Genomic DNA, 16,963 nt, shown 5'->3' with positions numbered 1-16,963 from the left:
ACCTATGTGGTCAATTAATATTTGACAACGGAGGCAAGAACATAGAATGGGGTAAAGATGATCTATTCAATAAATGGTGTTGTAAATACTGGACAGATACATGCAAAAAAAATAAAACTAGATCATCTCTTCACACCATATTTAAGAATAAACTAAAAATGAATTAAAAACCTAAATGTAAGACTCGAAACCATAAAAATCCTAAAAGAAAACATAGGCAGTATCTCGGACATTTCTATAGCAATATTTTTTCTGATATATCTCCTTGGGCAAGGGAAACAAATGATAAAATAAATGAATGGGACTACAGCAAACTAAAATATTTTTGCACAGCAAAGAAAACCAACAAAGGGGAGAGATAGCCTAAATGGGAGAGCATGTTCACCAATGATACATCTGGTAAGTGGTTAATATGCAAAATTTATAAAGAACGCTTACAACTCAACACCAAAAACAAACAAAAAATAAACAAATAAAAAATACAATTAAGAAATGGGCGAGGAACCTGAGCAAATACTTCCCCAAAGAGAACATACAGATGGCCACTAGACATATGAAAAGATGCTCGATGGCAGAGAAATGCAAATTAAAACCACAATGAGATTAAAACCATAAAGCAAATTAAAATCACCTCACACCTGTCAGAATAGCTATCATGAATAAAGCCACAAATGATAAGTGTTGGTGAGGATGTGGAGAAAAGGGAACCCTCATGCACTGTTGGTGAGAATGCAGACTTGTGCAGCCACTGTGGAAAACGGTATGGAGTTTCCTAAAAAAATTAAAAATGGAACTGTCTTATGATCCAGCGATTCCACTTCTGGAGATTTGTCCAAAGAAACTTAAAACACTTATTTTATTGGAAAGAATTATGTTCATTGCAGTATTTTTTATAATAGCCAAAACATGAAAGCAACCTAAGTGACCATCAATAGATGAGTGGGCCATAAAAAAGAATGAAATCTTACCATTTACGACAGTATGGATGGACCTAGAGGGTATTATGCTCAGTAAAACAAGTCAGAGGAAAACAAATACCATATGGTTTCAATTATATGTGGAATCTAAAGAACAAAATAAATGAATAAAATTGCAACAGATTCATGGACAGAGAGAGTGAACTGGTTGTTGCCAGAAGGGAGGGACATTGGGGGACTGGGTGAAAGAGGTGAAGGGATTAAGAAGTTCAAATTGGGCCGAAACCGGTTTGGCTCAGTGGATAGAGCGTCGGCCTGCGGACTGAGAGGTCCCAGGTTCAATTCCGGTCAAGGGCATGTACCTGGGTTGCGGGCATATCCCCAGTAGGAGATGTGCAGGAGGCAGCTGATCGATGATTCTCTCTCATCGATGTTTCTAACTCTCTATCTCTCTCCCTTCCTCTCTGTAAAAATTCAATAAAATATATTTTAAAAAAAAAAAGAAGAAGAAGTTCAAATTGGTAGTGACAACATAGTCATGGAGATGTAAGTAAAACATACTGGTAGGGAATATAATCAATAATATTGTGATAACTATGGCACCAATTGATGGGAATACTATGTAAAGTATATGATTGTCTAAACACTAAGCTGTAAAACTGACACCAATACAAAATAAAGTTGGAAGAAAAAAAAAAGAATGCATTTTTAAAAATCTAAAAATGTAGTTCAATACATGTTTTAAAAAACACTGTATATTTTATGATTCCATTTATAGGGAATTCCCATGAAAAGCAAGATTATAGAGACACAAAGCAGATCGCTGGTTTCCTGAGCTGGGAGTGGGAATGAGGATTGACTATAAGTGAGCATAAGGGAGATTTTGGGGTGATGGACATGTTCTAAAATTGGATTATGGTGATAATTACACAACACTGTAAATTTACTAATGATCATTGAATTGTCTACTTAAAATGGATGAGTTTCACAGTATGTAAATTGAACCTCAATAAAACAACTCTAAAAATAGGCCTCCCCAGGGAAACTAGTTTAGTTCCCTAAACTAGTTCTGAGTTTTTTGGCAATTATTTTCAACATTCTAAGCCTAGATAACCAATATTATATTCAAGACTTGTTCATGGAAATTCAAAAATTAAATGTGTCCCCAAAACACTCAAGATGAACACACAGCAGTCCTCAATATTTAACGTCATGGCCATTCTGGAAAGAAAGAGTCCAAGTTCAGTGCCATCAGTGTTTCTGGCTGCCTTCCAGGAGGGAGGCTGGAGTGAGCTTTGCCCTGGGTGACACTCTTCCTTGTCACTGATTAACCAGCTTTGTAGGAAGGCTGCTCCACCAACATCCTGCTCTGCCTGGAGTTGATACCTGGCCAAGCGTCAGTGAGCAGGAAACATGTCCTCTCGCTACCACCAAGCTGCCAGTGACAGCTACCTGGAACTTCTGAAAGAGGCGACCAGGAGGGATCTGAACCTCTCTGATGAGGATGGCATGACGCCCACACTCCTGGCCGCCTACCACGGGAACCTGGAAGCCCTGGAGATCATCTGCAGCAGAGGGTGAGTGCCGCCTGGAGCTTCCCCTGGAAACTGTTTCTGTAGGGTTTGGCAGACCAGCAGCAAGAGCAGGGAATTCAGTGAAAATACTTTACCCTCCTTCTAGACTAAATAATTGTCTTTCTGGAGAAAGGGGGAACATTGCCTGGAGATGCTCTCTTTACTCACTGAGAACTGGCAACGTGGGGCAGGCTCGTCCTCTGTGAGCCGCATACAGGGGCGAAACCCTGAACTCTAAGGCATGTTATCACCCTCATGGGGAAGATATTTTAATTCTGTGCCTTAAAAAATGTTGTCCATAATATAAATGGTTGCCCCTTTGAAAAAGAGATCACTGTTTTACTTGGTTTTAAGATGTCAACCCTGACTGGAACCAATGATGTCATTTTATTTTTTTATCTCTGCCATTAAAATCCCATAGCCTTCTGTTAACTTTTAATCCTAGGGCGGGTCCATGATTCTGAGATGAAGTTGCTGACTTTACAAGCTGTAAAAGAGACCTTAAGTCTGTCTTACCTTCATCACCTCTCTGGCAGTCAGACACATCCATGTACAACCCCTCCCTCCTCCCTACAGATTCTAGCTCAGAGCCAGCTAGCTCTTTTCTTCTGCACGTTAACAGAGGGGCCAGGCTGTGTTGGCAACCATAACCCAAGAGGGGGTAAAGAAAGCAAAAAGTGTGAACAAAGGAGCTCAGTGAGTTTATTTCAATTCAACACTTGTTTATTTATACATGTCAGCTATGTGTCAGCCATTCTGCTAGCTGCTGGGGATGCTGCAAGAGACACATATTGTCCTCATGGTGATCGGATTTGAGAGAGGAAGACAGAAATTAAGTCATGTATTATATGTGCTACAAAGGGGGTGAGCAAAGGCTTTCCTGGAGCATTTCAGTTGGGATTTGAAGGATGAGAAGGAGGTGGCCAAATGAAGGTGGGAGGAGGAGGTTTCCACGTGAGAGCCCTGTGCACTCTCGGAACTGAAGAAGTTGAGTATGGCTGGTCATGGCCTGAGTGAGAGAGGCCAAGTTGTAAGAGACAAGAGCAGATCACAGAGCCTTGTAAACTCTGTGCGGGGCACGGGCAGCATTGCCATGGGTCTGCACAGGGCCGCACCGGGTAGATTTGTGTTTGCCAGATTTGCTCAGGCAGCTGTGCAGCCATAAGAGAGAAAGCCTGGTCTCTCTTACTGGTCTAGATGAGAGATGAGCAAGGGTAGAGCAGTGCTAATGGGAGATATGAATGGATTTGATGGCAGTTTAAATGTACAACTCATTATGATTGACTGGATGTTGGGCAGGTGGATAAAGGAGCAGAGGATCAAGGCCCCAGGTTCTGGCTTCAACATCTTGGGAGTGTTGGCACCCTTTATTGAAGTAGGGCACTTTAGGAAAAGTTAGAAGAACCAAAGGCAGTGGGCAGAGTTTCTGAGTTGAGAACTGAATGAGGAAGTCAGTGGAATGGCGCTTTCCCATCCCTTCTGCTGATGACACTTTGCCCCACCCACATCCATCAGTGTTCTCCGGATCATAACACCCTGCCAGCTCTCCCCTCTCCCAAACTTTCTCTACTCAGAGTGTTCCACCTCTCCAAACGCATGATGGCAGCTCCTTCACAACTGTGGAAGCCCTTGCTCCCTTTGAGGTCCAATTTAAATGGCAACAGCAATGCCTAGGTGTTCTCTCTCTCTCTCTCTCTCTCTCTCTCTCTCTCTCTCTCTCTCTTTCTCCCTTCCTCCCTCCCATCCACCCTCCCTCCCTCTCTCCCTATCAATCTTTGTCTCTCTCCTTTGGTATGCCTAAAACATTATCTTATGCTTATTATTCTGCTGGTCTTTATTTATGACAAATGTAACTTAAGCTGAACCCAGAAAATAAACCATATATATGCACACAAATTATAAAAGAAAAATGTTGTATAATGTCATGCTATTAACAATTGTATGTTGTATATCCTATATAATAAAGAGGTAATATGCAAATTAACCATCACACCCTCGCACAAGATGGCTGCCCCCATGTAGTCACAAGATGGCCAGCAGGGGAGGGCAGTTAGGGGTGATCGGGCCAGCAGGTGAGTAGATAGGCCTCGATCAGGCTGGCAGGAGAGTGGTTAGGGGGTGATCAGGCTGGCAGGCAGAAGCAGTTAGGGGCAATCAGGCAGGCAGACAGGCGAGTGGTTGGGAGCCAGCAGTCCTGGATTGTGAGACGGATGTCCCCTGAGGGGTCCCAAATTGAAGAGGATGCAGGGTAGGCTGAGGGACACACCCCGCCCCCTCCCCAGTGCACAAATTTCATGCACCAGGCCTCTGGTATAATATATAGCTACACTAATAAAAGACAAAGATGCTAATTGACCGTACCTTCGCTATGCCCTAAGCCACACCCACCAGCCAATCAGAGCAACTATATGCACATTAACCCAACCAAGATGGTGGCCGGCAGCCATGGAGCTGGAGCAAGCAGGAGGCTTGGTTGCCTGGGCGATGGAGGAAGCCAAGCTTCCCACCTTCCCTGAGCCGGCTGTGGCCTCCGCTCATGGCAACAAAGTTTCAATTATAGAAGACAAATAAATCCCAGATACCTGCTTCCAGCCAGGCTCCACTGGGAGCTTGGGTGGCTGGGGGTTGTGGCCAGCCTGCAAACAGCCATCAGCCCCTCACTCAGGCTGGCCACACCCTCATGGGGTGAGGGTCCCCACTGGGGGGCTTAGCCAGCCTGAAAATGGCCCTCAGCCCCTAATCCAGACCGGCCAGGCACTGCAGCAGGACCCCCACCCTGAAGGGGCTGTGGCCAGCCTGTAAACAGCCATCAGCCCCTCACCCAGGCTGGCCAGGCACCCCAGGGGGGACCCTCACCGTTAAGGGGCTGTGGCCGGCCTGCAAACAGTCATCAGCCCCTCACCTAGGCTGGCCAGGCACTCCTATATAATAAAAAGGTAATATGCAAATTGACCCTAATAGCAGAATGACTGGGAATGACTGGTCACTATGACAGACACTGACCACCAGGGGGCAGATGCTCAATGCAGGAGCTGCCCCCTGGTGGTCAGTGCGCTCCCACAGGGAGAGCTCTGCTCAGCCACAAGCCATGCTAATGGCTGCCAGTACAGCGGTGGTGGTGGGAGCCTGTCCCGCCTCCTCAGCAGCACTAAGGATGTCCAACTGCAGCTTAGGCCTGCTCCCCGCTGGCAAGTGGACATCCCTCGAGGGCTCCCGGGCTGCCAGAGGGATGTCTGACTGCCAGCTTAGGCCCAATCCCCCAAGTAGCGGGCCTAAGCCAGCAGGTGGTCATCCCCCGAGGTGTCCCAGACTGCGAGAGGGCACAGGCCAGGCTGAGGGACCCCCCCTGAGTGCACAAGTTTTTGTGCACCAGGCCTCTAGTAGTGTATATAAATATACATGTATAGGTATTGTATAAATGTGTGTATATTTATACACACACACACACACACAAAATGATATCTAAGTAGACATTTTTGGTAGCATCCTTTTTTTTTAAACCTCAGTATATAATGACAATTTTTCTCTGTGACTATACATTCTTTTATAATTTAATTTTTAGGGACTTGTTATTCAAGGCAATAAATATATTTCTTACTAAGTCTCTTTTCTGGATATATAATTTGTTTTCCATTATTTAAACTCTGCTGTGATGAGTACATTTGTACATAAATCTTTGCTCTCATTTTCTTGAGGTTAACTTCTCCAAAGTAAGATTTAAATTGACATGTGCACAATTTAAATAGTTTTTTGTGTATATTGACAAATTATTCTTTAGAAAGTAAGTACACATTTTTGTCAATGTCATAGGTCCAAAATGATATATCATGGTGGCTTTAAGGCTCCTTTCCTTGGTTACTGGTGAAGTTGAAAATTCTTTTTATGTTTAGTGGCCATATTTCTACTTTTGTGAACTGTGTGTTTATAATCTTCTTCCACTTTTTAAACAATTTTTTCCATTACTTTTCAGAGAGAGTGAAGGGAGGGAGGGAGAGAAAGAGAGAGAGAGAGAGAGAGAGAGAGAGAGAGAGACATTGATGTGAGAGAGACACATCGATTGGTTGCCTCTTGCATGCGCCCCAACCAGGGCGGGGAGGGAAGCTGCAAGCCCAGCCAGGGCTTGTCCCATGTTTTTATTGAGATCTTCAACATTTCTCATCGATACATAAAAAATTATTTTTAAAGTTATAATACCAGTCTTTTGTCATGATGTTACAAATATTTTCACAATTCATAATTCACATTTTTACAACAAATATTTTAAATATAAATGAAAGTATGTTTTTAGCAGTTTTTAAGTTTTATTTATTTTATTAAATTATTTATTTTGAATACTTAATTCATATATTCTTTATTTTGATTTAAGGCTTGAGGTTTTGATCTCATTATACCTTCCCCAAGTCGTTAATCACTTATCTCAACACAATTTGCTATACAGTTCACCCTTTTCCCATTTATTTGACAAGGTAATTTCTCTCAATGCAATCTCAAAATCCAGTCCATTAAGTTGTATTTATTAAACACTGTTGGCAAATTCTTCTGGCCCTATTTCTTCTAGTCCTTCCTTCTCAACTCTTGTCTTCTGATTGGTCTAGAACATCTCAGATTTTGCTTCCTTCTCCCAGAAGCATTTAAGACTGGTTGTGGTAAGTTGGCCCACTATAGGCTGAAAAAAATGTTTTCTGAGGGTTTTCCTAAGTCCCCTCGCATTTTGACCATAGCCAATCTTCAGGAACCTGTGTGAGATCCAATTGCCAATTAGATTTAAGGGAGCTAAAAAGGGAAACCAATTAAAAATTGAATTTAGAAGTTAATCAGTCACTGAGGTCTATTCCAGTCTGATGATTTCAGTGTTTATCTGTCACTACCCAACTGAGACCATGTGGTGACCATTAATATCCAAACTCTGCCTTTGTTAAGAAAAAAACTGTTTTGCTTTCTTAGTTAAATTTAATGATGGAAAGTAATAGCCGGAACCGGTTTGGCTCAGTGGATAGAGCGTCGGCCTGCGGACTGAGGGGTCCCGGGTTCGATTCCGGTCAGGGGCATGTACCTGGGTTGCGGGCACTTCCCCAGTAGGGGGTGTGCAGGAGGCGGCTGATCGATGTTTCTCTCTCATCGATGTTTCTGACTCTCTATCTCTCTCCCTTCCTCTCTGTAAAAAATCAATAAAATATATTAAAAAAAAAAAAAAAAAAAAAATTAATAATTACACGTGTCATTCTACACTGGAAAGATGGTCCCAATTACACAAAATGTTATTTTGTTTTTAAAATGTTCATGAATTTTTTTAGTTTTGTTTCATTTTCTAAAATGGAAATGTTTCCTTCCTCTCTGATTTTAAAGGAAAACTACTTATTGTAACATTCCATATCATATTGGAAAGATACATTTAATAAAATAAAACCACACCAATCCTCACAGTCATCGACATTTGACTGTATGTCCTCCCAGACTTTTTCCTGTACGAACAGGCTCACACATGTATACTCCCCATGAAAAGGGCCATCATATTATACAAACTCTTCTAAAACCTGCTTCTCATTATTTGGCAACACGTCATGGACCACTTGGACTTAGAGTCGAGATCCTGCCCATTTTTAATGGTTACATGGTTTGTTTTATGATTTCCTCATAATTTAGTTAATCAGTTGCTTGTTCATGATGTTTAGCTTAAATCCAGTCTTTGTTATAAATAACTTAGGACAAACATTCTTGACATTTGTCTTTACACAAGGATCTGGTATTCCCTTAGGATAAATTCTCAGAGGCAGGTTGTTGATTCAAGAGCATGCCCTGTGCTAGAGGCTGTGGCACAATGCTGGGCTGGAACGGAAGGCCTTCATGTGTCCTCCAGCTGTGTCCGTCCCCACCTCCTGCCCAGCCGGACTGCTATTCTTTTTTAAAAATATATTTGATTGATTTTTTTACAGAGAGGAAGGGAGAGGGATAGAGAGCTAGAAACATCAATGAGAGAGGAACATCGAACAGCTGCCTCCTGCACACCCCCCACCGGGTATGTGCCCGCAACCAAGGTACATGCCCTTGACTGGAATCGAACCCGGGACCCTTCAGTCCGCAGGCCGGCACTCTATCCACTGAGCAAAACTGGTCAGGACTGGACTGCTATTCTTAATCACTGCCTATCTGATAGGTGCATATAGGGTAGGGATTGTTTTCATTTTAATTTCTTTGATTATTAGTGAGTCTTAATATTCCTTCTTATGTGGAAAAACGTCTTTGAAAGAATGATTTTTTTTTTCTGAGAAAGAAATTCACACAAAATCAAGTCAACTTCCAAGGGGAAGTTGAAATGGAACAAATTTTCATAGTAATTTAATATAAGCAATTTGCCTATTTAGTGACAATAGGAGCAATCCAGCTGTAAAAGTATTGCCCCAATGTACTGATCTACCAAAATCCAAGGGCAAAATATGGTTATTTAAAAATCTTTTCAGTGAGTTTCTCTTTTAGAAAAAAAGGGGAGATAGGAAAAAAAAATCAACATCATTAAATGTGTCCACAGGAAACCATGTAATATCAATATTGGACTCATGAGGTGGGGCCCATTTGTGAACACCTGGCTGGATGTGTATATAATGATTTCATGGAGAATTTATATTTATATAGACAGCCGGGTTGAACGACAAAGACTGAGTTTGAAGACCCCAGGAAACCTGTCACTGGAAAATGTTTTGATGTCAGTTGCACATCCATTTGGAAGGTGGTTTATCAGTAGGATTTCTTCAAGTGGACATAACCGAGATGCACTGGGGCGTGAGTCACTACTGAAGGCTTCATCTGTAAACCTGGAATTTTGCTTTCAAAATATTCTTAACAGAAGACCCTTTTTAAATTATTATCATTGATTCCAAAGAGGAAGGGAGAGAGATAGAAAGAGAAACATTAATGATGAGAGAGAATCATGGATTGGCTGCCTCCTGCATGCCCCGTACTAGGGGGTGATCAAGCCCACAACCCGGGCATGTGCCCTTGGCGAGAATCGAACCTGGGACCCTTTAGTCTGCAGGCCGACACTCTATCCACTGAGCCAAACCAGCTAGGACAGAAGACCCATCTTTGCTGTCACCAAAGGTTTTCTTCATGTTACTTCTATCTTGAAAGGATCATTGAAGATCCCTTGAGATGGAAAATTCCACTACTCTGTGGCTTGACGTGTGTAGATTTAACCCAAGCTTCTTTTTTTAAAAAAATGTTTTTGTTAACCCTCACCAGAGGATATTTTTTCCCCATTGATTTTTAGAGAGGAAGGGGGGAGGCGAGACAGAGAGAGAGGAACATTGATGTGAGACGCATCAATTGGTTGTCTCCCACACACGCCCCAGCCGGAATTGAGGCTGTAACCAAGGAGGTATATGCCCTTGATCAGAAGTGAGCCCGAAACCCACCAGTCCTCAGACAGAAATGCTAGCCCTCGAGCCAAACCGGCTAGGGCTAACCCAAGCTTCTTAATCCCCTTTAACATCCCACCACCGCTCACTCCTCTCAACAATTTCTTTTGTAATTTCTCCAATCCCAAGACTAATTGCAGACAGTAATCAGTGTGTTTTGTGATATTTATAGTAATGTCTTCATCGCTTTGTCCTTCAAATGTGGTGTTTAGTTACAGCAATAACTGCACTGCTGTGGAGAGGCTTCCTTTGGTCCAAGACAAGTAAATCAGGCCTGCCCAGAGCCCCTGGGAGGCAGCCACCCAACACAGCTGTGTCATCTAACACTTCCTTCCCCGCCTCTGTGCGGCTCCGTGCACTCTGCTCGCGTGTAAGACAACTCTGGGCTCCCCACCTGGCAGGCAGTCACCCGGTGAGGAGGTTGCCAGCCGCCAGTTTACAGGCTGGCTGTAGCCCAGAGATAGTTTTATTTGGACTTCACTGTCTTTTCCTTTTAAATCTGAGCCAACATTTAAAAACCAAAAAGTTTCTCATGAAATCCTGGATTTCTGGCTTGAAACTGGAAGTTCTGGCAATACTGTGCCTGCTGTTTCCAAGTGGCACTCAGCCACCACTGAGCACCGGCCCGTCTTCCTAGAGGGAGCTTGGAAGGACAAAGCTGGCCCTGTTCCCTTCTCACACCACCCGCTCTGTGTCTTCAGGCTGAGTTTGACACTCCTGCCAGGAGATGCAGATGTCACAAAGGACAAAAAGACACAGGCCTTGCCCCGGCCGGGTGGCTCAACTCGTTGGAGCATCATCCCATACACCAAAAGGTCGTGGGTTGGAATTAGGCGGATGCAGCGAGCAACAGGGGAGTTTATTAGAGGGAAGGGGGATGGAGCCACACCTGGGAAGGTTAGGATTCAGCCTCCACTGTCCTTGGAGTTGAATTTTATGTGCAAAAATCGAAAGGTGTGGAGGCTGGGGGATGTAACTGTTCTAGTCTGATTGGATAGAGTTCATTGTCCTTCAGACCGATTAGTGCTGGCCATGGAGGCTGTGGGCTACAGGCGCCATTGGTATTGGTGGCCTGCTGTCTGGCCCTCGGTGCCGCTGCCTCCTGTTGTGCGGGATAAGGTGACCGCAAGCTGTTCTACGAAATGAGGCTGGGCCACTTTCACGTTTGGGACTTTCTAGTCCATCTGAGCCGAGTGTCCTCTGCTGGTCTGTCACCTAGCGGGTGGGTTTGATCCCCTTTCAGCTCTCACATCGCTCTCTCTCTCTCTCTCTCTCTCTCTCTCTCTCTCTCTCCTATTCTGCTGTAAAAAGGAAGAAAATTTTACCTTTTGCAACAGCATAGATGGACCTGAAAAACATTAATGTAGGTGAAATAAGTTAGTCAGAGAAAGACAAATACCATATGATTTCATATGTGGAATTTAATGAACAAGCTGAACTACCAAGCAAAATAGAGACAAGACTCATAGACAGAGAGCAGGCAGACAGCCCTGGCAGTGGGGGAGGGGTGCTGCGGGGGGGGGGGGGGGGGGGGTAGAAGTATTGAGCAAAAGCAAAAAGAGAGAGAGAGAGAGAGAGGTGATTGTGGAATGAGAGGAGGGTCGGTGGAAATGGAAGAGGGCATAGAGGGAATACATGGTGATGGAAAATTTTTTAATTTAAAAAAATTTCAAAAGCCAATAAAATAAATCAATAAAACCATATCCTTGGGTGAGGATTGAAAAAAAGAAAGAAACAAAAATGAAAGAAACAAAGAGGGTGAACAGGCTTTCCCTCTGAGGAATGTTATCTGCTTGGGGAGGCAGGGCGTAAACATCTGACAAATCAGTAAGCCTGTGCGTGTTGGAAAACCACAGAGCTGTGGCAGGGCCGCAGGAATCTGCTGAATGGTGTGAGGGAAGGCTATGCCACGTCAAGGATTTGGAGTTTTGAGACAAGGGAAATGATAACAGGTGATGTTTATTGAATATTCACGATGTGCCAAGCACTTCTCTAATGATTTGCATATTAACTTATTCACGTAACGATTCTGTGAGTAGGTAATATTATCCTCAATTTGCAGATGAGAAAACTGAGCCTAGATCAGCGTGAAGCCCTATCACTGGGAACGGAGGAGAGCAGGGGTGTGTAAGCATGACTGTGGTGCCGGAGCCCAGGTGTGCTGCCTGTGCGCCCCTGGACGGTCCATCACCCGCTCTTGGTCTTGTTTCACTCATCCGATAATTATCTCATCTTCCTGCTCGAAGATGAAGACTGGGTTGGTTGTTGGCGGCGGGGAGAAGGGGGCAGTGAATGTATAAATGCTCTTAATTGAAAGGCATGAGGAGGCCAGGGTTTCCACAGGGGAGCTAGGAATCAGACTCATCAAATTGTTGGACTCTGGTTAGGCCACATTAACTAGTACAGCTCTTCTCAGCCTGGCAGTGAGCTGGCAATCTGGGGACCCAGATTCTCATTTAGGAAGTCTGGGCTGGGGCTCTTAGGACCTGTATGATCAGAATTCTCAGCGTGATGTGGGGCCAGGGCCGTGGGCAACAATAGGTACCACTTTACTTTCCATTTGTGCCTGTTTATAACTCAAGCCCTGGGGTGGGGTGGGGTGGGGTAACCCGGGCAGGACTTCAGTAGACATGCATCGACTTCATAGATCTTCACTGAGCACCTACCATGGCCGTCTCTGCACCAGGAATGGGTCTCTGGCCTGAATGTCATCTACTAGTGCCCCCAATTCCACCTTAAAACACTGCAAAACTCTTCACATGTGTGACACTGTAATTGCATGGAAGTAACTAAGTGGAGGGATCGGTGGCGATGTTCCTGTGAATAACGGCTGCTTTACTTTGCTGTGTGACTCAGGGGAGGGGGGAGTGGTGTGCTGGAAACTGCTCTTAGTAGCTCATGAAAGATGACTGCTAGATTGCTGGGAAGTTTGAGAGTAAAACACAAACATTATTAATAAAATTATATAAACCCACAATTTAAAGAATTATATTTAAAAATACTAAAAATGATTTTATTTCCTAATTATTTTACTATTATTTCTTCTCTTAAGATTATGCATGGCTATTCTATCTACATGGTGGGAATAACATATAATGGTCTGCTACAGCACATCCTCCAAATTCCATGTCCAGGAATGTTGCATAAGTAGCTTGAAATTCCCTATGGTGGCTGTGTTTACACCACATAAATTGGCACACATTATAAAGCAGGGCTTTGATTGTTTTCCTGGATGAGCCAGTTGTGAAACATTTACTGGAGAAATTTTAATTAATCTGAGTTATATGTCGCAGCTCTCCCTCTCATTAGGCATGTGAACCAATTCTGGCCAATGAGACAGGAAAGTTGCTTTTTGAGGGAGTGTTTTGGAAATATTTTCTTGCTTAAAATAAATGAGACCCAGGATAGAAATGGGCTCTTTCTGTTTCTGGCCGTGCGATGTCCGGATGGGACATACCTAGACTTTCAGTGGTTATCTTCTAACAATGCCAAGGCAGGACGAACAGGCACTGTTCTTTCTTCCTGTCTTTATTAAGACCTTATATTCAGAGGAAACATGAGCTGTATTTTTGATATTTTCTCTTCTAGAGGGGACCCTGATAGATGCGACATCTGGGGAAACACTCCTCTACATTACGCAGCCTCCAATGGTCATGCCCACTGCGTCTCATTCCTGATCAACTTTGGTGCCAACATCTTTGCCTTGGACAATGATTTACAGTCTCCACTGGATGCTGCTGCCAGCAGAGAGCAGAATGAATGTGTTGCTCTCCTGGATAAAGCAGCCACTGCCCAGAACATCATGAACCCCAAGAAGGTCACCAGGCTGAAGGAGCAGGCTCAGAAGAATGCCAGGAGGCAGATCAAAGAGTGTGAGAGGCTCCAGGAGAAGCACCAGAACAAGATGGCCCGCACCTACAGAAAGGAGGAAGCCGGGACACTCTCTTCTTCCAAGAGCACTCTTTCTAGGTCATCCCTTTCAAATGCATCTGCTTCCAGCACATTTGGGTCACTGTCTAAGGGCATTAAAGGCACCTTCAAGATACAGTTCAAGAAGAATAAAGATACAGCAGAGCAGGGAGGGAAGGGGTGCCGAAACGGGCAGAGGAATGTGATGGAAGTGTTCAGCGAGGAGGAAGAAGACACATTCTCAGGGGAGTCCAGAGAGAAGCTCTCAGCAGAGGACAGTTGTGCGCAACACGAATCCATTCTCAGTCGTCCAGGTCTAGGGAATATTGTTTTTAAAAGGAACAGAATATTGAGTCCTGAAGACATGTCAGATGACAAGAGAGGGTTGGAGTTTAAAGTGTCCAGTGAATTGTTTCAGCGACAAGGAGCAGCACAGCCTGAGGAAGCAGAGGCTGATGAAGAGGGAGATGGAAACAGCTTGGAAGAGGCCTTGCCTTGGGATGAGGATGTGGTGGAGTGGGAGGAAGACGAGGGGGACGCTACGCCCCTGGAAGTGTTCCTGCAGTCCCACCACCTGGAACAATTCCTTCCGTTTTTCATGAGAGAGCAGATTGATCTAGAAGCTCTGTTGCTTTGCTCTGATGAGGACCTTCAGAGCATACAAATGCAGCTGGGTCCCAGGAAGAAAGTTCTCAATGCTATAAACAGAAGGAAGCACGTGCTACAGCAGCCTGGCCAACTGGTCGACACCAGCCTGTGATGGCGTGCTTGACCAGCAGGGGGAGTCCGCAGTGTGGGCAAGGCAGTGCCCACTGGATGCACTCCAGGCAGTACCTGCTCTCTACTGAATGCCACAGCTGGGGATGGTGTCTAGGGTTTTGGAAATGCCCACCTAAAAGTTTGAGGCCCAAACTACTCTGAGAAAGTCTTCTATACCTATACAAATAAACCACCAGTGAGAAACTCAAGGAGACCTGGGAATAAAAAATTGCATTTCTCTTCAGTTTTATTTTTAATATTTATGAATATGGAAAGGGTTAAATGGATGGCAGAGAAAAAGACTTTACTTTTCGAACTCTAGATTTAAGATTATAACTCTCATCACACTGCTTTTTACTTTCTGATTCTCATGTCCTGCGGATTCTAACTCCAGTTCTGTCCTTAGCTCTAGATTTTGTTTATTGGTGGAGATCAAAGTTCCTTCATTGGTGTAAGATTTGAAACCCAACTGAAATGTATCTAAGCCTTTAACACAGTGGTTCCCAACATGGGGCACATGCCCCACAGTAGGGGGCAGGCAATTTGATTTTTAAGGGGGGCAATTAGAAAATCAGTTATTAACCATGAATTTTTTGCAGTTATTATGGTTCTAGGGGCCTCCTATACAGTATATAAATATATATTGTGACATATTTTGCATTTCAGTCCTCTATTGTTTTGAAACTGTATTTGTTATTTTTTCATATCACTTCATATTATTTTTTAACCATTTCTTAGTGATTTCTTTCTAAGTACTTCAACTGTCCTTTTGATCTTTTATTTTTCTCTTTCATGGGTGCCATGTTCTTTGGAAGCTTGTTTAGACCAAGTTAATAGCCTTTTAGGCTTCCTCTACGTGAATAAGAGTTCACTTTTTGAGTAATAGGAATTCTATGTCACGGGGGAGGGTGGGGGCATCAGGGTTTTAGAGATGCTTAGGTGGGATGTGGCCAAAAGAAGGTTGGGAACCACTGTTCTAACAGATGTCTACACGTTTGCAAGTAAAGAAAGTGGATCTACAATACTTCTGCCTGAGTACCCAGACAGGGTGTCAGGTAGGGAGAGTGAAGAGAGAACTAGAATATAGGGTACCTGCTATGGACAAACTGTGTTTCCCCCAAATTCATATACTGATGCCCTACCCGCCAATGTGACTGGCTTTGAAGATAGGACCTTTATCAAAGAGGTGATTAAAGTTAAATGGGGTCATAGATGGGGCCCTAGTCCCATATGACTGGTGCCCTTATAAGGAGAAGAGAGAGAGACACCAGAGATGCACACGCACAGGGAAGAGGCCCTGTGAGGGCCCAGCAAGAGGACGGCCATCTGCGACTCAGAGCGAGAGGCCTCAGGAGGAACCAGGCCTGCAGACACCTTGGTCTTGGACTCCCAGCCTTCAGAGCTGTAGGAAAATAAAGTTCTGTGTCTAAGCCTGTGGTATTTTGTTATGAAGCTTGAGCAAGAGGGTGGGAGGAAGGGAAAGAAACATACAGGAGACAAAGTCTGGCTTATTTGGTGATTTTCTAAGGGTGCTTACCCTCTGAAACTTAAAGGGGAAAATACCTAGGTTCTTTGTAAGGAAAATTTGATTATAAAAGTAACCTTTACATTGTCTTGCTCACTACGTGCCTCTTTCATTTCCTGTTGCCCATCCCCGTTGGTGCATGTCTAAGTCCATGCTGCTTCTGTAATGTAAGTGGGCAACATTGCTCTGACACTTTTTGAGTGGCAGCTCAAATTCAAACCGAAACCTTACTGAATAGTTAAGCTTCACTGCATTTTTATTGCCAGGCTTACATCAGATGACATTTACCATCAATTACGTGTATAAAGTAGAAACAGCGATTTCTTCAGCATGCTTCCTGGCTCACGTCGGTCTGGGTATTTCGGGAGGCACCACGGAGGATGGAAGCATAGGGAGGGGTGTGATGGACAATTGGCTGGATTCACAATGGATGGATTCAGAGAGGTGTCAGTCTTCGAGTAGGTAACTATGTACGAAGGCAGATGCTGCATTTTGTTGGTCTGGAATAAAGTGAAGTTGTATTTGCTTTCCATAGTGTGCACACATGCAGGGTCACCTGGGAGGCACTTGTGCCCGATCCTGCCTCTGTTAGGACCTGAACTGCAGGTGCCGGACCCCCTCTCCAGGTGTCCCCGGGTCTGCCCGAGACTCGCTGCTGGGCTGTAGCAGAGGCCACTCGGAAGTGCTGCTAACGGAAAGGGTGCTTTCCAGTGGCGCGTTACCCACGTTCACCAGAGGTGAACATAATGAAGCCTGTAACGTCTAGCAAATGGGAGGCGGTGTGAGCTGGGAACCCACTGGCCACTCGCAGGATGAAGACAGAGGGTGGAACGCCTCGGTGCTTGAGACAGGGAAAGGCAGGCGGTG

The 16,963-nt window shown here is 44.2% G+C and overlaps 1 protein-coding gene across 1 annotated transcript; it reads left to right on the top strand.

Moving 5' to 3' along the window:
• Positions 1 to 2,301: 2,301 nt before the first annotated feature.
• ANKS4B (ankyrin repeat and sterile alpha motif domain containing 4B) lies at positions 2,302 to 16,416 on the top strand. The gene is made up of 2 exons (XM_036310099.1): positions 2,302 to 2,494; positions 13,492 to 16,416. Exons 1-2 carry the CDS (start codon positions 2,331 to 2,333, stop codon positions 14,570 to 14,572), a joined length of 1,245 nt encoding a protein of 414 aa, XP_036165992.1. The 5' UTR covers positions 2,302 to 2,330; the 3' UTR covers positions 14,573 to 16,416.
• The last annotated feature ends 547 nt before the right edge of the window (positions 16,417 to 16,963 follow it).

The sequence above is a fragment of the Myotis myotis genome, unplaced genomic scaffold (genome assembly GCF_014108235.1).
Source record: "Myotis myotis isolate mMyoMyo1 unplaced genomic scaffold, mMyoMyo1.p scaffold_m19_p_5, whole genome shotgun sequence".
In the NCBI taxonomy this organism is placed as follows: domain Eukaryota; kingdom Metazoa; phylum Chordata; class Mammalia; order Chiroptera; family Vespertilionidae; genus Myotis; species Myotis myotis.
Note: the sequence above shows the minus strand (reverse complement) of the source record. Positions and strands in the feature narration are given on the sequence as shown.

What these genes read in the sequence shown, in the direction of transcription:
- ANKS4B (XM_036310099.1), top strand. Translation starts at nt 2,331, where the DNA reads ATGTCCTCTCGCTACCACCAAGCTGCCAGTGACAGCTACCTGGAACTT. An exon ending in GAGATCATCTGCAGCAGAGG is followed by an intron (nt 2,495 to 13,491) that starts GTGAGTGCCGCC and finishes TTTCTCTTCTAG; the next exon opens with AGGGGACCCTGATAGATGCG.